General features: G+C 41.4%; 1 protein-coding gene across 1 annotated transcript in view; it reads right to left on the bottom strand.

Moving 5' to 3' along the window:
- Positions 1-1,485: 1,485 nt before the first annotated feature.
- The window catches only part of RTEL1 (regulator of telomere elongation helicase 1), a 45,894-nt gene continuing 20,822 nt past the window's right edge, over positions 1,486-26,557 (bottom strand). The window contains exons 21-35 of the mRNA XM_083872979.1: positions 25,791-25,868; positions 25,027-25,104; positions 23,664-23,807; positions 22,860-22,975; positions 21,892-22,015; positions 20,586-20,739; positions 18,834-18,988; positions 16,709-16,804; positions 15,369-15,576; positions 14,043-14,180; positions 13,242-13,358; positions 11,220-11,462; positions 9,603-9,773; positions 8,544-8,729; positions 1,486-2,485 (exon numbers count right to left, since the gene is read on the bottom strand). Of these exons, the coding sequence (XP_083729105.1) occupies positions 2,454-2,485; positions 8,544-8,729; positions 9,603-9,773; positions 11,220-11,462; positions 13,242-13,358; positions 14,043-14,180; positions 15,369-15,576; positions 16,709-16,804; positions 18,834-18,988; positions 20,586-20,739; positions 21,892-22,015; positions 22,860-22,975; positions 23,664-23,807; positions 25,027-25,104; positions 25,791-25,868 (2,040 nt within the window). The 3' untranslated portion in view covers positions 1,486-2,453. The remainder of the gene's footprint in view (positions 2,486-8,543; positions 8,730-9,602; positions 9,774-11,219; positions 11,463-13,241; positions 13,359-14,042; positions 14,181-15,368; positions 15,577-16,708; positions 16,805-18,833; positions 18,989-20,585; positions 20,740-21,891; positions 22,016-22,859; positions 22,976-23,663; positions 23,808-25,026; positions 25,105-25,790; positions 25,869-26,557) is intronic.

A 26,557-nucleotide genomic window follows, 5' to 3' on the forward strand; every position in this document is an offset into this window, starting at 1 on the left:
TCCTGGATGAAGGGGTAGAAAGTACCCTCAGCAAGTTTTCCCCTCAGAATAAGAAAGATAAGGAGCTACTGCAGGGGATCCAGCAGAGGCCACAGAGATGATGAAGGGCCTGGAGCTTCTCTGATGAGAAGACACTGCAGGAGCTGAGCCTGGTTAGTCTGGAGAAGGCTGAGAGGGGATCTCATCAATGCACATAAATATTTCCAAGGAGTGCCAGGCTTTTTATGGTGCTCAGCAACAAGACAAGGAGCAACAGCCATAAACTGAAATTAAAGGAGTTTCACCTCAATGTGAAGAAGAGCTTTCCACGGAGGGGGGCAGAGCAGTGGATCAGTTGCCCAGGGAGGGTGTGGGGTCTCCTTTTCTGGACATTCCAAACCCACCTGGATGCATTCCTGTGTCCCCTGCTCCAGGTGGCTCTGCCTTGGCAGAGGGGGTTGGACTGGGTGATCTCCAGAGGTCCCTTCCACCCCCACCCATGCTCTGAATCTCTGGAAGGCACTAAGATATTCTTATCATTGTTTCTCTGCTCTCGGAGGTTAGAATAGTCTTCAGACTAAAACAACTCCAGGAAAAAGCACAACTTTAAACTAGTTCAGCTGAGGGGAAAAAACAGCATCATAATATTTGTCCCAGTCGACCCCTTCCCAAGCGTATGAGGCAATTCAAACCTCACAATACTTTTCAAGTACTTCCTTCTGTCTGGCTGGATGTGGCAGCATTTTTGCAGCCCATGGCAGATGATTTCCATCAGCAAACGCGAGCAGAGCCGCGGTGCCGCTGCCCCTGAGGGCGCTCATGGCTGTGCTGTGGTTTCCCTCCAGCGGCAAGAGCAGTCAGCTGCAGCTTTCCTGGGAGAGAGAGACCAGGCACTGAACTACCCACCAATACGTGCCATTTTACTGCTCACTGCTCCCAGCCTCACTCCAAATATTCTTGTTTATTTCTACAGCACGCCTGTATTTACATAACATTCTTCTGTCATTTCCCCCACTTATATTGGAAACATCCAGGACTTGATCTGCATTATTTATTCTTGTTTTGCTGAATAGATAGATGGCTAGAAGGTAACATTCATCCACAAATTTAAACATGACAGAATATATGATAGCCCAGAACTACCTCAATTCCTGCCTAAGCCTCTGTTATTTTAATTGTTAATGAAGTTCAAAAGTTCCCATTTCACTGCCAGCAACTCTGAGATCTGAAGCAACACTGGGTTTGAATTCTACAACCGGGGGAAATAGGAAACTTTGTTAAAATGCAGCTGACTTTTAAATTTTATTAGGAATAAAATTTTATTAACATAAAACTTTCTAAATTCCATTGATATGAAAATCACCTACAGGGTACAACCTTTCCACTCGCTCCTTCCAGGGCCCCTTAGGACTCAATATCCAATGTTTTTGTCCAATGTTTTTTTTTAAATTCCTTTATTTTTTAAACCAAACCAAATCAAATTTAGACAAAATTGTTTTATTTTACGCTCTATTTTACAGCAGCTACATAAGATTTAAAATTGATACAATTTTTTAGGTTAACCACTTACACCCACTACTCACAGAGAGTGGAAGTATTAAGGAATTTTTTTTAACCCATCTAGCTTGATTAATTTAAAAGTTTTAAAACATTTAGTTCCTTCTTCATCTTCTTGGAAAGCAAATTAGGTAATACAGGCAACATGGAAATACCAGCCCTGAATGAAGAATAAAGCCTCCTTAGAAGCACATTCCAAAAAATCCCACCATGGTGGCTGATGGAATCAGGCTTTGGGGTGCACAGCAGCTTCTGCTCACCATCCACCAATGGAATTGATCTGTAAAAAATGATCCTTTCAGTATCTTCTGCTATTGGACACAGTGGCTGCTGCCAAACTGCAGTGAACGTGAATCACCTCTTCCAGGAACACCAGTAGGGATGGCCTCCTTAGCCAGCTCAGTTCCATTGTAGGAGCATTTCTGGGGTTTTTCCATGATCTGGTATTACTTGAAGGGCTTATAAATGACAGCTGCCCCCAGGATATAAAACTTCAGCCTAAGAGTAGCCACAGGAGAATTCAGAGGATAAAATAACAAAAAAAAAAAACAAAAAAACAAAAAAACAAAAACAAACAAACAAACAAACAAAAAAAAAAAAAAAAAAAAAAAAAAAAAAAAAAAAAAAAAACAACAACCAAACTTTCTTAGCTCTAACAAAGGACAACGTTCTGCTTTGTCCCCTGCAGTGAGACCTTTCAGGCTTGATCACCTTTGTCAGAAAACAACCTGTGCTGGAGCTCAGCTCGTAATCCAGAGACAATGCTCACAGGGATTTAAAGGAACCTCCATCCTGCTCCTGCTCAGCAAGAGCCAGAGCACAGCCACTGCCTTCTGCTGGCACAAAGGGCTTCCTGCCCTTTCTGCAGGTGGGATCAGGACCAGAAGAAAACTTGGACTAATCGCTTCCTCTTCACATCACTGAGGCACTTGGGGCACTTCTTCACCACCTGTGGAAATCAACAAACAAAACACACAGAGAATGTATTTATTGTGGAGCAAATGCCATAAATGGAGGGAGCTTTCATGTGGGCAAATGGTGACAGGATAAGGGGCAATGGTTTTAAACTGAAACAGGGAAGCATTAGGTTAAATTTTAGGAATAAATTCTTTACTCAAAGGGTGCTGAGAGGCCCTGGCACAGGTTTCCCAGAGAATCTGTGGCTGCCCCAGCCCTGGAAGTGTTCAAGGCCAGGTTGGATGGCGCTTAGGGCAGCCTGGTCTAGTGGAAGGTGTCCCTGCCCATGGCAGGGGGTGGGAGAAGATAAGCTTTAATGCCCCTTCCAACCCAAACCAGTCTGTGAATCTCTGATATTAAATATCTCTACCACATTTTGTCCAAAATGAACTACAAGCCACAGCAGCCACACATCCCTGAGATCATATCTGCTGTTTGCAACCTCACTGTTACCACACAGTCAATTATTTCTTTGGTAGTAATAAAAAGGAGAGGAGGCTTTGTGGCACCACATGCAAAGTGGCATCAGACTTTACAGCACTTGTCCCAGCCGTGACACATCTGGAGGACTGAAATACAGGAATGAGGAAATGCAAGACCTCTTGTGAAGTATAGTTGCACTTGTGAGTAAAATCCTGTCAAGGGGCTGATGAGTTCCTTGAATTTCTGTTTCCTCTTGCACAGATGACAAGGAAACGTCTCCTGGGCATACCCAGACATGGATGACAAGCAGGGTCATTGTCAAGAGTTTTGTAGGGGAACCAAGTGCATTTATTTCTTCATAGCATCCCACACCTTTCTCATTAGCAGCACAAGACATGAAGACACATGAGGCATCATTTCTCCACTCAGGTTTTAGTTTGTTTCTTCACTAATCATCAACTTTAAAGTCATTTGACTTGCAGATGAATCCCAACTGTTCTTCTCATAGCTTGGAAATTACTGGTAAAACTGAACTGGTCTGTTTATTTCAAAAAGGAGATAGTAATTTTTTTTTAAGTAATCTTTGGGAGGAGATTGCCAGCTCAGGAGGCCTAAAAAAGATGGTCATCTACATCAGTGGCACTGCACAGCCTTCCCTGGAGTGTGGAAATTCATCATTAGAATCACAGAGTGGTTTGAGTTGGAAGGGACATTAAAGCTCATCTCATTCCAAACCCCTGCCACAGGCAGGGATACCTTCCACTATCCCAAGTTGCTCCAAGCCCCATCCAACCTGGCCTTGGACACTTCCAGGGATGGGGCAGCCACAGCTTCTCTGGACAACCAGGGTCAGTGCCTCATCACCCTCAAAGGGAAAAATTCCTCCCAATATCCCATCTAACCTCTGGCAGTAGGGAGCCATTGCAAGAAAAGGTGCAGACTGCAAAGTAGGCTCAGGCAATAAGATTTTGGTTCTGGAGACATTGACTGAAATATCATAAATGAAAGGGGAGAAGTCACTTTATCTCCCAACAGCTAGTGCTTTACCAAAGGCAATTTTAACTGTAACATTTAATTGTGAAATCTTCAATTATTTGCCCATATCCCAGAGAGTCCAAATGACAACAACTCAATCTTCCTGGAAGACCTGCAGGAATAAACGATGCATTTAAACACTGGGAAGCAGCAACAGAACCTCTGGACAGAAAACCACACCCCAAAGCAGCATATCCTGGTGCAGTCTCTAGGAGGCTTCTCCTAACACACTGAGTCACCAAACATGCTCCAGCACTAATCTCCTTAATCCTCCTCTAGCTGCAGGGAATTCGGCTCCGCTCTGCTCTGCTCCTCCAAAAGCTTCCAAAATTATTCACCACCTCTCCCCACTACTCTCTCACCAAAATAATAAATTGGACAAGATCACAATTTGCAAATCCTGCACTCTGAGTGACACTCTGAGTCACTTCCTTGGTGGGATAACATGCTCCAAAGGGATTTTGAGCTGAAAAATCAGTGACTAAGTTATTAGAAACAAAAAACAGTTTTAAATGCAGCGCTGCCAGAGGTGACAAAGCCCAATCCCATTTGATGAGAGTTCAGAGCTCGGACATGGTTGCTCATTTCCTGCTGGTAAAGGTGTCTCTATCCCAAACACATGGATAGGGTTGACTGTCCAACATCCTTTGGGCATGGGTGGGAATGGGCATGGATGTGGTAGGACATGGCTCCTCTGGGACTGAGTTCAGAGAAACACAGGATAATCTTCCTGTTTGCAATCCTATGCTTCCCACTCAGCTGCATGACCAGCACAGCTCTGCCTCATCACTGGAGAAGCATCTCTGCATCAGCCCAAGTCATATCCTAAACTACAAAGGGATAGGGGAAGTTTGGACAATAGGAAGAATTTCTCCATGGAAAGGGCAGCAAAGCACTGGAACAGGCTTGCCCAGGGAAGTGGTGGAGTCACCTCCCCGGGACTGTTCCAAAAACCTCAGGATGTGGTTCTAAGGTGAACACAGTGGTGGTACTGGGTTGACTGTTGGACTTGATGGTCTTTAAGGTCTCTTCCAACATCAATGATTCTATGACTCTATATTTGACTTTTCATTAACCAAACAACCTCTGAATCATACAATGAGCCACTTAACAATCCTGTACTGTTCTCCTGTAGAGAACATTAATCACTACACAGGTATGCCTGTCAAAAGAAAGATTAATCAGGTGAGTGGCTAATATGGAAGTCATTAATAGTAAGATTATTCAGGTAAGTAGCAAATATGGAAATCATTATTAGCAAATGACCCGTGACTCATTTCCTCAAACATGGTTTTGCATGTGATATATAAACAGAAAGAAAACTTCCATTTGGATGGGACCTACAGTGATACTAGAGTCCATGGGCCTGACCTCTTCAGGGCTGAACAGAAGTTATGGCATTGTCATATTAAAGAGCATTAGGGCCTCTCTAGGAAGCCTCTTCCAGTGTTTGACCACCCACTTGGTATAAAACAGTCTCCTAGTATCCAGGCTGAACCTGACTGATAAAAGCTTTGGACAGCTCCCATGAATCCTGACATTAAATCCCAGGGAGAAGAGCTCAGCATCCCCCTGTGTCCCCTCCTCAGGAAGCTGCAGAGATCCACTAGCTCATCCCTCAGCCTTCTTTCTCTGAACCAGACAAGCCCAGAGTCCCCAGTCACTCCTCCCAGCATCCAGCCCTTCCCTCCTCTGAACACCCTCAAGTACCTGAATCTGAAACACAATCTAACCAGGCAGGCCAGACTATTTTAACCTCTGGTCTGGGAAATGTACAATCAGATAAAGGAGTGATGAATAAAATATTAGGTTGACCAAGTTAATGAGCTATGAAAACACACATTGACTTGAGGATTAAGAAGAAATCCAGAACCATAAAATGACCAATTTCAAAACAAAAACCAGAACAGGGCAGTACAATTGCTCAATATACAACAGTTCTAATTTTGTGGATTCTTAAGCTGATGAAACAACAAGTTCCATCTTACTGGTAAAAGGAGTAAAATTTTCCCCCTTTATAAGGTCAGTATTTATTTCCTGAGATAACAACCATGCTGTGGGATGCTGAAATGCTTGCTAACCAAAAAAACGCCTCAGGGACCTCATTCAGTCCTTAAGCAACTCAAGTCTCAAATGGCAAAGATTATGAACACATGCTTGTAAAATTCTTGTCATGACTTTGTTGGAGCCCTTTCTGCAGTGGAGGATGCTGCCTGTCAGATACTCATCCCCTTTACACTTCAGCACAAAGCAAAAAATTACATATTCTGCAGTAAATTTGACTGTTCCATCTGCAGCAAACATGAGATGACTTTCTTTGACTTTCTTGTACTTTAAGTATGTTCTTTATAATCCAATACTTTTGGATTTTAACATTTTAAAAGAAATATGACGGAATAGACTGAGAAGGAAATTTAATTGAACAGCTATTCTGAATTCCCTCTAGGAGATGGGTCTGAGACATCAGCCTGGACATTATGGAGTATTTCCAGAGGAGGCTATTGGATTAATCACAGGGCTGAAGCAGCTCTGCTCTGGAGCCAGGCTGAAAGAGCTGGGTGTGCTCAGCCTGGAGAGGAAGAGTGTGGGGAGACCTTAGAGCCCCTTCCAGTGCCTAAAGCAACTCTGAGAGAGATGGAGAGGGTTTTGGATAAGGGCCTGGAGTGACAGGACAAGGGGGAATAGCCTTAAAAGAAAGCAGGGTTGGATGGGAGATTGGGAAGAACAATTTCTTCCCTGCCCTGGGAAGAAATTGTTCCCTGTGAAGGTGGGGAGGCCCTGGCACAGGGTGCCCACAGAAGCTGTGGCTGCCCCATCCCTGGAAGTGTCCAAGGCCAGGTTGGATGGGGTTTGGAGCAACCTGGAATAGTGGAAGGTGTCCCTGCCCATGGCAGGGGTGGAATGAGATGGGCTTTAAGGTCCTTTCCAACCCAAACCACCCTGATGCTATGTTTATTCTATATTCCTCTTGGACCAACTCTGTATTGGCTGTTATATTTTAAGCCCAATGTTTTCTATGTTGAGCTGACAGTTCAGTGTCTTCTTCCTGAGAAAAAGACCTTTCTCTGGAACTTGGAATAACAGATTATTTTGTACTTGCTTATAGATTGACAAGCCAAAGAAGTTTTGGCTTTTCCTTCTGTACTGTTTTTGGATATTCCTGAGCTCCATTGATCAGCCGCCTTCTCATCACATATGAGTGTTTAGAAACCCCTCAACTCTTGCATTATTCTGGTTTTGAAAGTCTTTTAACACCTGGCTGCTGAATCAAATGTTGGGTAAGATGCTCCCAAACCCAGGCACCCTGGGACCAGCTACATCCTCTTACCTAAAGAATTTCAGCTGCCAATTTACTCAGCTGGGAAAACCAACAGACAGGATGACACAGGCGATCTCTGAGCAGGAACTCAGAATTACAGATTCACATAATCATTTGGTTGGGAAAGACCCTGAAGGTCACAGAGTCCAATGGTTGACCCAGCACTGCCAAGTCCACCTCTATACTATGGCTCTATACTACACATCAGAAATCCATTCAGGAATAGTGACTCAACCACTTCCCTGGGCAGCCTGTTGCTTGTTTGCTTCCTTCTCACAATAGAGCTTTACAGTAGGATTTTGATGGGGAAAATTATGAAACTGAGAAAGAAAAAAAACCCAAATATTAAAATATTTAAAAACCCAGTTTTTCAAGTTGACTCCACAGCTTGTTGCTTATGTAGATTTAGACCAGAAAACACGTGGAGGCAGCTCAGAAAGAGGCAAAGGTATAAAAACCCCAGTTTAGGGCAGAGTCTGCCTCCAATCCTATTGCAAACCATGGGAAACAATGAATCAAGTGGTAAATCTTCCATTGGCATTAGGGTGTTCTTTCTGGAAACAGAAGAATTCTGATTCCAGGCTTGTTCACATCATTCTCCTGAAAAGCACAAAATTTCCCGGCAATTTTGGAAAAAACCAAACCAATAAACAGGAGAACCTTTAAGAACTGCTTCCAGCACGTTTTGCAGCAAATGAAGTCACATAATGGGCATTTAAAAGGCACATCATCCTCGCATTTGCAGTTAGAGCAGTAGAATCTTCCTAGAACAGAGGGGAGGGTGAAGAGAGGGGAAGAGAGAAAGAGAGGGAGGAAATGACTAAATTCCTGTAATCACCTGCGAAATTCTCATGTACCCACACTTCCACTGCAGTCCAGAATACAATGACCATGAGTGTAATGAACTACCTCAACAGTGCTGCCCTGCCACATTATTTCTTTCAAGTGACCTCACAGTCTCTTGATGCTTCAGATCCCAGTAGGAACTCGAGTTACATCCTTCCTTTACAAGGAAGTTGTCAAGAAAAAAATCCCTAAAGTTCTCAGGAAACCACTACAGCATTGTGATGAAGACAATGAAGCACTTGGAGACAACATGCAAGGTACAGAAAGTCCAGATTCTACTCAGCAAATCACACCAATCACGCTGCACCTGAGCAAACACAGGCAGGAACCAGTGCTTTCATACACCATCAGTCTTAGTCTCATTTCTGTAATTTATCTTTATTCTCAAGTATTAGAAAATTACATCCCAAGCCTCTCCTGTACCTACCACATTCTGGTTCCATCTCCAGGGGAAAGATGGGCACAACTCCAGAGTCTGTGGGCGCTCTCACGTTATTGGTTTCTTTGGACACTTCAGTCTTTGGCAACTCAAGTTCACTTTTCTGGCTAATGCAGAAGGAGGAAATCTTACTCTGAATTTTTTCTGGTGCCCCACTCTTAGAAGGGGCTGTGTCTGGGGAGAAAAAGAGAAAACCAGTGTATAAACCTGTATCATGCAGAACAAACACTCAGACTCTGCAAAACACAGTCAGCAGGAAATTCACTCAGTTGTCATTGTATAAGAAGAAAAATGAAATTGAAGAACTAGTTTTTATGCCATACTGCTTGGCAACAGATGTTTTTGATAGATACTAACACATTGAATATTACTGAAAGAGATCCTTTATATTGGAACAGTTCTATAGAAATTCTTCCTACAGAATGGGCCTTGATACACTCCTGCTCCCATCCCACTTAAATGTAAAAATTCTGCCCACACACTTCACAGTTTAAACATGGCAGAACCATAACTGATTTCTTTCTTATTTCCCTGCACTTCCCCATCTCATGTTACCTTTTATCTTCTCCTGTTTGAGTGCTGTTTTTTTAACCCAGTGTAGAGATAACCAATGGCCTTGATTCTCCTTGACAGGCCTCAGGCAGGGAGTCCAAGCCCAGGTAAGGGACTTTTCACAGGGGTGGGAAGTGATAGGACAAGGGCAAATGGCCTTAAACTAAAGGAGAGCAGCTTTAGATTAGAGATTAGGGAGAAATTCTTCCCTGTGAGGGTGGTGAGGCCCTGGAACAGGTTGTCCAGAGAACATGTGGCTGCCCCATCTCTGGAAGTGTCCAAGGCCAGGTTGGATGGGGCTCGGAGCAACCTGGGATAGTGGAAGGTGTCCCTGCCCATGGCAGAGGCTGGAACTGGATGAGCTTTAAGGTCTCTTCCCATTCAAGCCAGTCTGTGATTCTATGATTCTAAGGCTGTTGAGCCCTACCCGCCATAGTAATAACTAAATTTTTTTTTAAATTTTTTTTAAACTTCTGGCAACTGTTCATTCCCTACCTTGTAGGTGGCTGATTCTTTTTGTGCAGCTTTCCAAGCTCTGAGGTTTCCCTTCACTTTGCTCCAACTGTTGCAGTTGCTTCTCTCCATCACCACAGACCATTCCAGTCAAATCCTTACACAGCTTTCTGAACTGTTCTTTGTGGTGAGGACGCACAAACATGTAAAATCCTGGCCAAAAGAAAATACAGTCAAATGCACAGGAAAATCAATACCTGACCATGGAAGACTTGCTTTGGAGGAGAGAAATTCTTTGGAAGCAGAGTAACATCCATCAGATTGCTCAGAGTATCTTCAGCTTGGTGGAACACTTGATGCTTTTGTGATTTTTATAATTATGGGGTTTTCCTTGCCAGAAGGCAGATGAGTATTTGGTATTGAAAAGAATCTCTATTTATCTTGAAACTCTTCCATTCTCTAGAGCTCAGAATAAACACCCGCCCCAGTGCTTCGCCTAATGAGTGATCTAAGAACATCAGGTGTACGCACAATATCCAGAGAGACTCTCAGGAAGGAAATTTCTTGTTATTGTTTGGTCGACAAGGATTCACAACACACATACAGAAATTCTAAAAAGTCCCAATTATGACTTATTGCCAAGCATAGACAATTCTATCACAAAGTCCTCTGAGGTTAAAACATTTGCTCAGTAGAGACAGTGACTGTGAAAGACTGCTCAGGGGGATATTATGACTCATGGTGTCACACAGCTCATTTTCCTCCCACTCTCCATTTTGTTAAGACTAATCTAACTAGTTAACACACCATAAAAAGGGTATTCTCTCACAACTTGCAGACTATGGTATCTATTCAAGGCCGGTGGACTATTTATTGTTAACTGCTAAAGATAACAAACAAAATCTTATCAGCATTTCCCAGCATACACCTAATGCATCATTTCCAGCAGAAGAGTCACCCCAGAGACTTGGGAGAAGTGGAACTGAGGTGTAACATCACACAAGATACCACCATTCAGGCAACCAGGATCAGCATATAATAATGCCTCTTCTTCTGCTTCTTTTAAACAATTAAGTCCAATTTCAAAAACCTGTAGCTCCCTAAATCCTTCCATCACTAAACCCATGAAAGGAAAATGAAACAAAACAAAGCAAAGCACTTCTGAAAAAATAAATTATGACACAGTTTAGAAATATTTTCAGCTAAAGCTCTGTAGAAGAATAGTAAATAAAAAGCCTGACTGCTTATCCTGAAACCTGGAATTGATCTAAGGGCTTAGCAGCAGTATAACAATCATTGGTCATGGGAATAAAATTGGGTCAATTCAACAGTCAGCACTGTCCTTTCTAAAGAGCAATTGTAGTAATTGAGGAGAAAAAACAGTCATGGAAGCATCTGACTGAAGTTAGCTGGGTGAAGGTTAGGCCTGGAATTACTGAGGTCTTGTGTAATGTTTTTAATGGACAATTTCTACCTGAACAGAGATAACATTTTATAACCTTGACATTTGTTGCTCTCTCAATGGCATTTATCAAACACATTGCTCCTGACACTCCACTGATCTGGGTAGCTAAACCAAAAGGTGAGACCTCACGTGAGATCACAGCACCAACACTTTCCTTTCAGATAAATAAGACTGATTTTTAAAAAAACGCTTACTTTGTAGGAGATGAAAGTCCTGTGGCCTCTCCGTGGTGAGGGCTGCTATCACCGACACCATCGCATCGTAATTATCTGTCTTCTTGTAAGCCAGCAGAGCTGAGTGGAACTGGCTGTAGCTGCTTTTGTCCAAAGCCCTCTGTACATCACTGAGATAAGCAGTCCTGAGGGCCTGGTGATGCTCTTTCCTGGAGCCTGGAGCCTTTTCGGCCTCTTTCCTTGGAGCTGCACTGGCATTCTGCCCTGAGAGACACAGAATGTGTGAGCAGGGCTTGAGGAACAGAGACAAACACTCCATCATATCCACTTCTTATTTCATTGGAAGGGAATTCCTGAACTACTCCAAAGTGTTGAAGCCAATCCCACCTGCCCAGCCATACACCTCCCTGTGGCATGGCCAGACCTGCTTCTGGAAATGGCAATAGAGCAAAATTATTCTGGGGATCACTTTAAGCATCTTCTGGAGTTCTTTGATCATTTTAAATGGAGAAATGTGTCAGAAGGTCACTAGGGAATGAGGAAAAGGGGCATGGAGGTCAGCAGTATATCAGGTTTTGTAGTCCATAAAGGACTAAAAGCATCTTAAAGAGATGGGTTAACCAACTCTGCTGGCCTGAATTGGGCAATTTAAAAGTACAGATTTCTGACCCCTTAACAATAAGAGCAGACACGGGGTGGGGTGTGTGTTTCCAAACAGGAAAACAATGTCCAAAAATACTATCTAACCTGAAATGATATCCAAGAGAGCACAAGAACAATATAAGAGGTCTGCAAAAGGTAGAAGCAGCTTGGAACATCCTGCTAAATGCCAAGTGAATTTTATTTCCAATAAAATTCTCTGACTTCTGGTATGTCTTAGAGAAAAAAGATCTGGTTTGCATATCACAGGCATCCAAATACAGATGAAGGATATGATAAGAAACCTATTTAAATTAACCTGCCATATCTTTTGGTATCTGGATCTTTAAAAGTCCTTTATTGGATGATAAAGATAATTAGGTTTTATGACACAGGCTTCATTCAGTTTGCTGGAAGGGAAAAAAACTTGGAGTGAATTTTATAATCAGCATTTATTGCATATCCTAGAGCTTTCTTATATTTCCACAGAAGGATTCTTCTCTTAAGGGGTGAGGCACAGAAAAAACACATCCATTTACTCCTATTATTTTCTCTATTACTTTTAGTGGAAATGAGTTTCTGTGAGACCAGTCTTACGGTTTCAGGACAAGACAATTACTAAAGATTCTACTTTATTCAAATATTGTCAAAATACAAAAGAAAATGGGAAAACAAATCAAAAGAAACAATATGGCTTCAGACATGAAAAGCATTTAAAGCCTTCCAGGAAACTGGCTTGCTTTTTAAAGGAAGGATTAACGTTTGACTATTCTTTGTCCTCTAAAGAAAGACTTCTAAGCTGCCCAACGATCCTACTCATTTCCTTGTGAGAAACACAAAAAATTCCCAGCTGTTCTCTGGAAAACCCAGAATTAAATAATAAATGAGCCCACGAGTTTGAAGATAAATACTGGACAGAGTGAAATCAGAAGGATGCACACAGAGATTACGTATACTACTCTCTGTTTCTGCAGAAAAAACTGTGCTGTCCAGAGTGGGAGCATACACATCACACCGAGAACAAAGTGAAACAGTTTCTTCATACCTGAATTCATACTGACGTAATCTTAACTCACATCCCTTAACTGGCTGCCTTTCATGGACCCTAAACAAACAGGAAGCCCAGCAGACCTGTGCTCAACTCCCACTTTTCTCAGCTCAGTTTCTAGTACAAATCTCTGGCTTCGGCTGGTTTCTTTCACGTTCACCTTGATCTAATTTATTTACTTTTTTGTTTTGTTTTGCGCAATTCTTGCTGAAAATTCTGAATTACCATCCCTCCCACCTCCAGAGTGAGCCACTGTGCTAGGTGAGCAAAAAGAACATTGGTTTGGCCAGGAGAACTTCCAGTCAGTGATGAAATAAAACAGAATAGACTGGGGTTTTATTAAATGTGGAGGGTACCTGCACTATTCAGTCCTGTTGCCAAGTGGGATCCTCCTTGGTTCAGGTGGAGCCCAGGGTTCAGCTGAGCACAGGAGGCCTTGGAGAATGTACTTTTCTGCTGGCTCTGTTTTTCTTCTGTTAAAAGAAACCAGTCCGTTACCAGTGAATTTAGGGAATAATGAACATGGAATGGTGAATTTCCAAATATGTCATCCTGTGCTGAAAACATCTGAGCAACCCAGAGAAGCTGTGGCTGCCCCTGGATCCTTGGAAGTGTCCAAGGCCAGGTTGGACAGGGCTCGGAGCAACATGAGATAGTGGAAGGTATCCCTGCCCATGGCAGTGGGTTGGAACTGGACGAGTTTTAAGTTCTCTTTCAACCCAAACAAACCTGGGACTCCACACAGATTTATTTCTCTGATGATGAGCTAAGACACTTTTTCAGAACTTTACTGCTACAGGATGTCACAAGTTCTGTGAGGACACAATCACCCTCTATTCACAATTCTGGTGGCAGTGTGTGGGCAGCAAAGACAACACACACAAGGTTATTTAATTCCCCAGACTAAATATTTTAAGCAGATCAGTAAAATCCTCTTTTGAAACAAAATGACATCATTATTAATTCTGCAGTAACCAATGCTCAGGCACCTGCACAGCTCAAGGGAAGGCAAGAGGATCATGGAGAGCAGAGACTTATCTCAGTATCGATTAAATTGAACTTCCTTGCATTTCTACATATCAGACACATCCTGCTCCATGACTGGGTGAACAAGGATATTTGTTATTCAAATGATACAACTGAACCAAGCTCCTCACCCATTCTCTTGGCCAGGAGCTCCCTCTCCTCCCGTGGGAGGCTGTGCTCAGGTTTGTAGCCACAGCCCACTCCAGTCAGATTGCAGCATGCTTCATCAAACTGCTTTTTGTGCTGGGGTCGAACAAACTGGTAAAAATCTTGCATCAGAGAGAGGGAAAGCGGGGGGAAGAAAGAAAGAAAAAAAAAAAAAATCAATCCACAACAGGAAATAAATGCTACTGAAACCTACAATAGCAGAACTTCAAGGTTAGATAAAAAGGTGCAACTAAATAAATTAAAATCTAAAGGTTTTTATCTAATAATTATATAATAAGCACACTTACAAATTACACATTACACAACGGTCAGCTATCATGCAAACATTGAGCAATTGTATTTACCAGTGGGTAAAAACTCATTTTTTCACTGTAGATATAAAGTAACTCACTTCTCAGTGAAACAACCCTTGAGGTGCCTCATAAACCATGAGATCCAAGTAACAGGGCTGATACTTTAAATAACTGATGTACTGTTAACTTTACACCTCATGTTACTAACTTACCACAAAATGCTGGCCAACCAGAACCCTAAACATCTAACCAACTTTAGGTTTCAGGTGCCTGACAGTTTTCAAAACTAGACTTAGACCTTGACATAGTGATCAAATATTTTCTTATTTATGTAGATCATAGCCAGTTGGAAAACCAAGTATCAGAGCTTCCCATTCTTTAACCTTAGAATTTTCCTGAAACAATTTACAAGGTGCATAACTACACATTTATTATTGCAGTTGATGAAAAAGTCACAGAAAAATCTGTCCATTTCTTTACAAGCTGGGAGGAAAATGAAAAATTACACAGAAAATACTGTTAAACTAGAAGAAATCTTCGTGGGAATTCAGTTTCTGTCAGTATGGTTTTTAATAGGCAATAAAAAACCAGCTAATGCAGTAACTATCCATTTTTGCCCAGATCCTTTGTCTTATACTCACAATTACTTAAACAGAAAATTTCTCTGTATATTCACTTACTGCTTTAGCACTGAACCCTTATAAAGGCATCTCTCTAACTCACACAACCATGCTCTTTATCTCCTAAATTACCAGGAATAAGTCACTGCACTTTTAGACAAGGCTTAAAATAGCACGAACTTCCATGGAATATGATTTTCTTCACGATAATTAGATTTATGAGAATCTTTTGTGTTATCTCGGGATATAAAGTGGTGAATCATCCTAATTGAGCTGTCCTTCACATCTAAAACTTCTGAAGTACTCAAGCCTGTTTAAAAGACAAAAGTTACTTCTACAAATACACCAGGGATATATACCAACACTCTGAATGTACCTCGCAGCAGGACGTGCTTTTTTTCATCCTCCAGGAAAAGAGAGCTCATTTGGGACAGCATGGCATGGAAGTCATCAGTCTTCTTGTACTGCTGCAGAGCCTTGGAGAAGAGCTCATAGTTCTGCTGGCTCAGGGTGCCCTTCACCGTGGCGATGTAAAATGTGGCCCGCGCCTTCTTGGGCTCCGCCGGCTCCGCTCTCTGCCCCTGCTGCGAGGCAGGAAAGGCTCCTCAGTAAACAGCAGCACTTGAGGAGTTACTTTCAGGTGGAAGCAATGTGTTTACAATTCCAACAGCACAGAGGATAACAAAAGGAATAATAGAAATCGCCGAGCTTGGAAAAGTCTTCCAAGGTCATCCAGTCCAATGGCCCACCCAGCAGCACCACTGTGCTCACCACAAAACCAAGAATGTTTTCACCTAACAGGTTGTAGTTATGGCAGTCACCCTTGTAATCCATGTATTATTCACCTTCCCCATTAACAAAACAGACAGCTTCAGGAAAAGTTCCTAGAGAAGGCAGCCAAGTATCATTGCACAATTCTTAGGAGAAGACTTAATAAAATGACATTTATTCCAAAGCTGGAGGTTGAGCTGACTCATCATGACATCAGATAGCAACAAACTACAAACAACCTTCTGCATGAACCTGTTCTCTTCCTACTATCTTCTCCCAGATATTATCAGCTTCAGGATCAATTTTGTTTGCCAGGTGCTTGGCAGATTGACAGACAGGGAACATCCAGTTAGGACAGCACCTTGGACAACTACTGGCACTCACATCACTCAGGGAATTCTCCTGAATTTATTGGAACTTAAGCAATGACCTGCATAATGAATTAACTGGTGGCACTAGTTTACTGGAGACAGGGCAAAACAATAATGCACAGCTGCAGAGCTAACACACAACCATGAACCACCTCAGGGGGGGAGGATGTGACTCCTTACCCTGAACTGGTCAGTTCAACCACGTGAGGCTCCACCAGAACAGCTGGATTTGTTCATCATTGTAGTTCCCTGCCAGCTGAACTATTCCATTTTAATCAAAAGGAATGAAACCACCCACCACCTCGGTCAAATTGTTCACAAAGCAATCAGTGCCAGAAAACAATTCTTTTCACCTACCATCCCTACCTGGACCTGTGCTTGATTTGTTCTGGGATGTCTGGATTTGGGAAAGAGCATGACAAATAGATTTCAGATATGCACAGATGAATATTTACAATTTGGATAAAAAACACACTTGTTCTGGCATCAGTCATCTGTCTGCCTGGAAATTTCCAATTCAAATTAAAGCAATATACAGACCAAAGGAATGGCATAGACACAGGGAAACACATACTGTATTGCTGACTAGCTTTATTTTCTTTCTTCCTCCTTTCTGCTCATCTGTTAATCTCTTCTCATACTGAAGGGAAAGTGTGGACAGACGATGTGCCTGTGAAGATGAAAAGAAAGTAAGTAAAGTACAAAAAATGCTTTTCAGAGTTATTGCCTACTTAATTTATGTATTTTCAGCAGTAAAACTTGGTAACCCAGTTTGTGAAACCATTCAAGAAAGTGCAACAAGTCAACATAAATTATTCTAACAGAGCCTGGGCACATATCTGTTTCTAGAGGGTAGAAATTTACTGGACAACTCACAGAGACCAAACCAGAAGAAATAAAAGACAAAGCTGGTCTTGAGCGTGCAAATTCCTGACTAAGCAAAGCTGGACTCACAGCAGACTGTTCCAGGGCAGTCTGAGAGTGTACACAGACCTGTGTGTAAATGGTGTTTCACACTCCACTTTCCTGCCTGGAACTCCTTGTAAGTAAGGGAATAAAAAATTAGAATATAAGCAGCAAGTCAAATATTTGTGATACATGCAGTAAGCCAGAAAAATAATCAAAACCATCTTTTTAATCCTGTGCAATGTAAAGGCAGCACCTTGAAAAGCATGATTCAGCAGAAATAAGGCTTCCTAGAAAAGTTTTCATGAGGCGTAACTCACAAGGGAATCTGACTGTGGGGAACTGTTAGTATTTAAATGGATTGAGAAATTACTACCTACTTGTATTATGAATTTTTGAAGTGACAAAGCAAATTCTTTCAGAATGAGAGCAGCTAAACTTTCATTATTTAGGGAACAAGAGTACAGTGTAAATTTGATAAAAGGAAAAATGATAACACAGACACTGTGCTGGATGGTGAAGACAGGAAATGACACCAATCCCATCTTCAGTCCAAATCCAGTGCTCAGTGCTGGACTCAGAGTGAAAGCTGCCTGAGGGCCACTGCCTGGCCCAGGAAAACACTCACCAGACTACTGGGGCCAGGTCACTGATTTGGGAGCAGCACAGGGTGACCTCAGAGTTCTCCACAAGCCTCAGACAAGCAGCAAAGCCAAATACGCAAATAGGAAGTGGACCTGAGCAACCGCCGAACTACCGAGGTTATCATCTTATTTGACTCCAGGAAATGCAGAGCTCTGCCAAAAGCACTGCAGCTGTGTTAGAAATACTCTGCGGCTGAGCTACCAAGTGCCTGGAAATGTGCCAGGCTTTCCAAAGAATAGGTTTTGGTGTCTATGTCATGGTCACCCAATGGGTGACAGAGCCCATTTCCCACTTGGCTGCACACAAGTTAAATATTTGCTGCCCTTTGTACATTCCCTCTGTTTTGTACGTGTCTCCATTCATGTCCTTGGGCCACGATGGAATGGAATACTCAGATATTCCCCAGATACTCCTACATTTACACATTTTATCTCAGGCTTTCTTCCCCTAAGGAAAGTACTTAAGAATGCTGCAATAGGCACTGCTGAAATCCATGAATCGGGTCTGCAAGCCAGCAGTAAAATACTCCAGCCAGGTAATGGAGCCAATCTCCAACTACTGTAAACAGGGATTTTGAGAAAGCAAGAACACAGCCCAATCACTGATGCATCAAAAATACCAATCCAAGCAGAAAGAAAATTAACAGAACAGAAGCAGTTTTGTTGATCTTTGTGTGATAGCGGATTTTTGATTCAGAAAAAATACTCCACAAGTCAGCAACATTCTTTCTCTGGAACAAATCAAAGATTTTCATCTGAAAATGCAATTTCTAATCCATAAACTCTCTCCCACTCTTTTTTGAATTCAATATCTGATCTCATACCAAAGGCTGACACAGACTCCACCCAGGACAAACTGTATTTACAAACCTCTTCTCTGAGAGCTCCTTGCTCCTCAGAAAGTGTGGGTAATTTCCAGGAATCCTCCTGGTCAGCAGCCTTGGAGCACAGAACAAGCACATACCATAGATCATCTACTTAAAAGCGGCAAGGAAACCCTTTGATTAATTTATTTATGAGAACTTGCAGTTACTGGTGCTGATTACAGTGAGCTTTTCTTGAAAGAGGGTTGAGCTGGTTCCCTCGATGCCAAAACCATTCTGCTTTAGAGCCTGCGATTTTAATTATAAGGAAGTATTTTGCCATTACCTTTTCCTCTCCTGGAAAATCAGTTTCCTCCTCTGCATCTTCACTGCTCTTCTCACTGTGCTCCAAGGCATCCAAGAGCCCAACACATTTTCTTCGTGGTGAGACAAACTCCTGTTCATACTCCACACACAGGCTGGGTGTTCCATCTCCATTTACTGCCATCACAGCATAGCACAGCAGACAAGTTAACATTCCACATTCTCTCCTGCATTTTCTTTAATTTAGTGATAGCTCCCAGTCTTATGATGCAATCCATAAATTTGTGTTGATTAATTAAATAATCTTCTACCTCTTGCAAAAGGGCGTGATATAATTTAATAATTATTTAATTTAATTTAAATATAATTTAATAAGAAGACTGCACTTAATAAGAATACATCACTTCTAAAATTGCTCAAGCATTTGGTACCACAACCTGGCAGATTGCTCTCAAACCTTTCCTTAAGTGATGGTGACATTTAACCCCAAAATGGCTTAGGATCAATGGGAGAAAGTCTCACTGCAGCATCTGTGTTCAATTATTTTAGATTAATGGATTTTCCCAAAATTGAGTTTCAGAGTTTTTAATAGATTTTGGTACAAAACATGATTTACTATTTTTAAACAGAGCAAGTTTTCTTAAAGCCTACAATTCTTATAGTATCAATACCCATAAGACAGTCACCAAGGTCCCAAATTACATATGCTCACTGATATTTCTGTAAGGCGTTACCTTCAAAATGTATTTCCACTACTTTGTGAAATTACTCCAACAGTCAGTTACTAAGGAAAGTCACTGTTTTGAGAAGAATGGGAGTATATTATGATCACTGTGACTACAGGGGAGTTTTATGTTACAGCTGACGCACTGTAACTGAAAATCTCTATTAAACAGGAAATGCAGCTTCTTCCCTTCACCTCCAGTCACACATTCCAGCTCATCCTTTGAGACTGATCTACCAGTCAAGTGTATGGAAGGTAAATAAACTGGTTCAGTAAAGCTCAGCTGCTCACTCTGCAACTGCAAAAAAGATGGACTCAAATCAAGGGAAGGAGCAAAATGTGCACAGCTGGAAAGTGAGAGGGGGAAAAATATGGTGGCCAAAGCACCAACTTTTAACAACAACCAGAAATCACACTGGCTGTAAGTAATAGGTAAGGCTTTATAAACCTTTTATAAATCTTTATAAAGCCTTACCTATAGGTAGCAATTGGTTTAAATATAATGTGGGGACTCACCCTCACTCATAACTGAGTAGGAACCACAACTTTAAACAAACTTCGCTGTGCTGTTCCACACCAGCAAGCTGTCTCAAGTGCTAAAGAATAACTGATATGAAAAATGCTCTATTCTTTGGCATTAGCTACCCACAAAATTTTAAAGATTGTTTTGTTCCCATGTCCTGTTTTCTTAGATAGATTACTGAGTAAGAATCATCTTACACAACAAGATGGAAGGAGGACATATGGAAGACAGTGCTAAGCAGAAAGAGATTTCCAGTTCTTATTTTCCAAACTATTTGTGATACTCCATCAAAAACTCCTCCTGTTCTGTGGGACTTTTTTGCCAGCCCCATCTGCCTCTTTTCTTTGCAATTGCAACTGTTTTCCTCCATTTTCTAATGCTTAACTATGTCCCTTCTGATGAGACTTTTACATCAGTCTTTGGGCTCTCCTTGCTTTCTCTCCTATTTTAGTTTCTAGCCTCTTGACCCTCCTTCTCGTGGTTCAGCTTAAAACAAAAAGGTATATCTATGAGGATCCAAACATTACCTTCCCTTTTCCTCTTCAAACTTGGAACATGGTCATCCAGGTTTTTAGCTTTTTGCAGGGAGAGGATCTGCTCAGATGAAGTAGATGGTGCAGCATTGCTTTCACTTAGGGAACCAGTATGTCCAGGAGGGCACTGAGGCAGGGGTGGGGGCATCTGCAAGCAGTTTACAAAGTGTTACAATAAGCAAAGGCCACTTTTCCACTCCATCTGTGACCAAAAATCTCAGCAACAATCCGGAGACATGTCCTTTTCCCCAAATAACCTTTGACAGCAAGACTGTTACACATTCTGGGTTCATTGGCTTTTGAATAAAGCATCAAACAGCTCACAAGTGACACAGCTGAAGTGCAGTAAGCAGGCTTAACTCTAAGTGACCTGGTACCAGAAAAAGGATCGTGACCTAAAGAACAATCACTTCCTAATGCTATCCCTGCATCAGCTCCTTCTGACAAAGCACACTGTGTTGTGGTGTTGATTTACCACGAAACTCTCACTCATGATCAGAAAAGATCAAGTCCTGAAGCATCATCCATCTGTAACTAATTAGTCTGAACAACTTGTATTTGGCTAGAGCATCTTCCAGGAGGTTGTCCAAGTCTGTATATGAAATTTTAAATGCTTATTTTAATCTTAACCTCCCTTTTGGGAGCAAAGAATTTCTCATTCTGGCTTCCAGCCCATTTCTTGCTATTACTTTCTTCAGTGAATTAGGAAGTTTTTTTATAATATTACTTTTTAAATCAAGGAACTATTACAGAAAACATCGGCTTCCTAATGCTAATAGAGAAGTTGTTTTGGTATAAATGACCCAGTGAGGAACTGCAATAACAACTGATTGTTTGTATTACTCTTTATTCCTAGTCAGTTTCAATTCAAATTTCAGGGCATGATCCTTCCACATACAACTTCTCCCTGAGATAGAAAGTTTCTGGATGCCAGTATCAGTTCCAAGATTTGCATACCAGCTAATAAATACATCTTTATTTAGGAGGAACTGGAAGAGGAAGTTATTTTTGTGATCTAACCTAATGAGTTGCCCAGCATAAGAACAACATCCTGTAGCAGATCACTCTTGGAGAATCTCCTTTCCAGTAAATCTTCCAGTGTTTAGAAGTGACAATTGGCTCTGTGTTGGGCAAGCTTATGAGGAGCAGAGAGCTGAACTCAGTGATCCTTATGTATGCCTTCCAATTTGAGATCATCTGTGATTCCCTCACATCTCTCACCTAGCTTAGCATTCCCAGTTTCCAACACTATTCAGGAAAGTTGTCATCTATTTTGTGGGGTTATTTTAAAGACACTTACAGTTTCTTGAGCAACACGGAAGAAGAGGGAGACACTTCTGACCGCGTGCCCAAAGTTGTCAAAAACGTTCACGTAGGGACGGACCCACGAAGGCAGTTTGCTTCTGACATCACAAGTTGTGAACCTGGGCAGGATGGGAAAACCCGAGAATTATTTGCCAGAATAAACAAACAATTAATTAAACAAACCCTAGATCACTATCCAAAAGGACAAGAGAGGATCAGCAACACAAATACAGACAACAGTGCAGTAAATATAATGGGGTGATGCCTTCACTCAGGGGAAAGGGGCTGTGCTGATTCCATGTACTATTAATTAAACTCCTGTTGCCTACAATATACATATTATACTAATTAGCATTACAAAAATGGATATTCATGCAGTATAATGTTAATATAGGATATGGCTATAAATAGTACTGTTTCAGTAATATAATCTGTCCTCATTTCCATTCTTCTTCTCTCAAAACACTGCAGTGCTGCTGACTGGCATCTCAAATGAAAGATGGAAAAAATGCAAGACCGTAAGTTGTTGTTGCATAATTTCCTGTGGTATTACAAACATGAATTCCAAAAATTGGTCTATTTTCCATTAAAACCATTCCTTCTGCAGCTCCAAGACTACATAGCTAGGGAGCAGAAGATAACAATCTAGTTACTTTCTTGAAATAGTGCAATATTTATATAACCTGTTATATAAATTAATGTTGTTATTATGAACTGTAGCCTTTTCCAAACAGCAACAGCAGCACATTTATATTCAAAATACCAACACCTCTCTTGGGATATAAAAGCTGTTGATGTTGTTGACACCCCATCCCTGGAAGAGCTCAAGGCCAGGTTGGATGGGGCTTGGGGCAACCTGGTCTTGTGGAAATGTCTCTGCCCTTGGCAGGGGGGTTGAACAAGATGAGCTTTAAAGTTCCTTCCAACCCAAAATACTCTGGGATTCAGTGAGGCAGGGCTTACCTTTGGTCACAGAGGAAGATGGCCCCATAGTCCTGGCGGTGCCTGATGACCCGGCCGATGGCCTGGTTGACAGCCCGGGACGCCTGCTGACTGTACCACTCACGCCCAGACAGATACTGCAAGAGGTAGGAGGAAGAGTTAACATTATTTACCAGGTAAAATATGTTCTCTGTACTGTACAGTCACTACTTTTTTCCTAAAGAAATAAAAAGTACAGAACAGATGTTGGATAGCGTCAACCAGGTGTACTGACAAATCTCAAAGAGCTGAGAAAAACCAAACACAGGTGGACTCAAAAGTCACACCTGATTTACAGAGCACAGAAAACTCAAGCAGTGATGTCCAGCTGGAGAAGCTATTTCCTACACGGTGCACTCAGAGCCTTGGTAGTACAACAGATTCACCATATTCCTTAAGACCTTTAGACCCCAACACACACCACCACACTTCCAAGACAATAATTCCCAAACCAGGCATCACAGGCCATTCTTCCTGCCCACACTCCCTCTGGATGAAATACATCCCTCAGAATGAGAGATAGATAACACACATACAAAGATTTTGACTTAAAGTTTAATCACATCCTTTTTTGGGGCCTATATTTAAGACTGAGCCAGAATTTGGAATTCTCAACACTATTTAAAAAAGGTGGCTGTATTTGTGACAAATTCTAAAGGCTGTTTGCATTTTTGATATTCATGGTCCCATGAAGCTGAGAGGATACCCAAAACCCACTGGGAAAAGAGGGAGAACCAATGACATGAATATGCAAACAGCCAAGAGTGAGAAGCTGCCCAGTCTTACCTGTGCACCTGCACCACTTTTCCTCATCTCATCCAGGAATTGCATCTTTAAAATGACTCTGGGCTCCATACGAGGGGGAAATGGAAGCCCAGTAATGATCACTCCTCGTCCATTTATGTCTGCGAAGTCCAAGCCTTCACTAGCCTGCAGGGACAGAGTTTTCCATCATCAGCAGGGTTTGAAGTGACATTTCAGAGCAATTCAGTAGTTATTGGACCTTTTTCTCCATTCAATTAATTCCCTGGCCAAGTGTAGTTTATCGATAGTTTCAATGAATAGTTTCAACCAGTTTTTTTGGTTTTTTTCTTTTATTGTCAGAAGTTTAAACTTGGCTTTTTCCTCTGCCAAAGCACAGCTCAGTCAACCCTGTTAATGGCTGGCCTGTTCCTAGATAAGAACAGCTGTACTGAGAACGTGTCAACACATTTGTTTAAACCTTCCACACTCAGAGTTGTTGACAAGATGTAACATTGCAAACCTTCTCTGACAGTAAAAATTAACAGAATCATTTCAAAGCAATAAGAGAAAGCCATCACATTCGCCAGACTATAGTGCCATATCCAGCAGCTGTGCTGTTGACATCCCATCAAGTATTTGTCACTCATGTCCCCTGTACACGCTCACTGTGCTGGCAAACCACTTTGTGAAATTAATAAAGTTGAACAGACTGAAAACAAAATTAAGGGGAAAATAAAAAAAAAAAGCCGTTCTGTTTTTCAGCTGAATCAATTCTCCAAATCTCAGCAATAAGACTTGAGAGAGCTACTCAAGCTCTTTTAAGGGCTGTTAAAGTCTTTTCTTCACTCTAATAGCCTCTTTGGAGACTGGGACCAAAGTTTCAAAAGTTGGATCTTCTCCTTGTACACAGTAAACAGCAGCAAAGAGGCTCTAAGAGTAATTTCACAAATATTTCCACTGATAAACATAAGTCAATTTACCAGCACTGGAAGATGCAAAGTAAAGGTCATCAAATGTGTCCAGACAACATGAAGTTGACAAAGCAAGTGTTTTAAAGGTGAGCATAATGTCTGGTTTGCAGCAGTGCTGTTTTAACTTGTTTCATTACAGTTCTCCAGAACAGCTGTTCTCATCTCATGGGCTATGTTTTCAGTGAGCAGTCAACATGAAATGCAAGTATGAAGCTCATCCACTTCAGAGAAATCAAAATGTGTACCTTTAATAAAAACAGGAGTGAATCATACAAAAATGTGACCTAATTTTGAAAAAGCTTCAGAGCACTTGGGTTTTTTCCCCACATATAATTACAGTCAAATAACGGAAATGTACTGAAATCCAAAATGAAGGGGTTTTTTACCAATTATATAATCTGATCTCAGATGAAACAAAATCTCAGTTACATTACCTTGCCCCGACACACTGCCAAAAATGCAGCTCCATTGGACTTAGGACAGGTGACTTTATCGTAGTAAGCATCAATGACCTAAAACATAAACAAGTTTAAGAGGAAGAATGGTATTATCCTGTTCTAACTAAATTTGATCTAAACTGTGATTAATTTGGCTTAGAATAATTGTCTTTACTTTTGACTAATTGCAAATGTGAGATGCCATTTTCTCAGCAAAATCCTTTTATCACTGCAAAAGCCAGAACACATCTGAGTAAGCATAAAAAAATTCAGATATTTCTGATGAGAGTATGGACCATCCTGTGTTTCTGCAGATTGTTAAGTAAAATAGACAAAACAGGAAATCAATTCTCAGTTATTAATTATTCTAAGAAGCAAACAGAGTGGTCATAAATAAACAGGATGACACTGCACAGATCTTTAACATCCAAAGCAGGATGAGCTGGGAGGAAAAGTCCTGCAGGACGTTCACAAACACTGACTACTGAATTGACAGCTCTCCACCAGCTCCATTACTCAGCACTTGTGTACATTAGCTGCTGTTACATCACCAGATTTAAATGAAGACTGAACCCTACATGGCCAGACAAGAGAGGAAAGGAAGGATGCACAGGAAAATTACACTTCGAAGAAGCACTCAGTTTTACTTTCCCCCTAGGCGAAAAACTGGGGTGTTCCACACCCAATGCACCTTAGAGAAGCTCATTAAACATAGAATCAGTTTCTGGAAATAAAAGAGGTATGTAATGCAAATAATCAACCTCTGAAAAGCTTCCTTTGTTCCTTGGTTCCACAAACATTGGCTTCACTTCTTCTATTCTTTTGGCAAAATCATGCTCCTGTTAGAAAGAGAAGGAGCAGGTCAGAAATGCCAAGTGAGCTCACACCACAATTAGAGAAACGCTCAGAAATGGTCATTAACTTCCCCACCACAGCCTGTTCCTCTCTTGCCAAACACAGGAAAAGATGGAAGCAGAAATATGCAACTCCCTGAGAGCACTAACAGTGATGCCTTGCAGTTGGTGCACCTCAGACAGGCAGGGAGAGTTCCAACACCCACCTCCAGTCTCCACAGCATAAAACCTCTGTCTTTTCAAGGAGCATTTAAACCAAAACTGTTGTAGCAAATCTCACCAGGGACATTCAACTCATGAGCACAGAAGTACCAGAAGTTACAGTTGCAATGGTTACAAATTAAAAATATAGGAGAGATGCTCATATTAGGATTTTTTCTCCCATATGTTGAATCACAGAGACCAATTCTAATTCAGAGGTTAATAAAGAAAGGTCTGTGAACTAAATAAAATGTGCCATCAGATGGAATAATATATTAATATTCTTTTGGGTTTGGTTGGATTGTTCTGCTTTCTACAGCACTGCACAGTATATTGTGATCAAAATAAAAGAAGCCTTACATGAGATTTTACTTTCCAGATTTTATAATTTCCTTATTAACAAAGAATTTTTCATAGAATGCCAGAATGCTTTGGGTTGGAAAGGCCCTCAATCATCATCTGGTTCCAACCCC

The sequence above is a fragment of the Zosterops lateralis genome (genome assembly GCF_965231275.1).
Source record: "Zosterops lateralis genome assembly, chromosome: 16".
NCBI lineage: Eukaryota > Metazoa > Chordata > Aves > Passeriformes > Zosteropidae > Zosterops > Zosterops lateralis.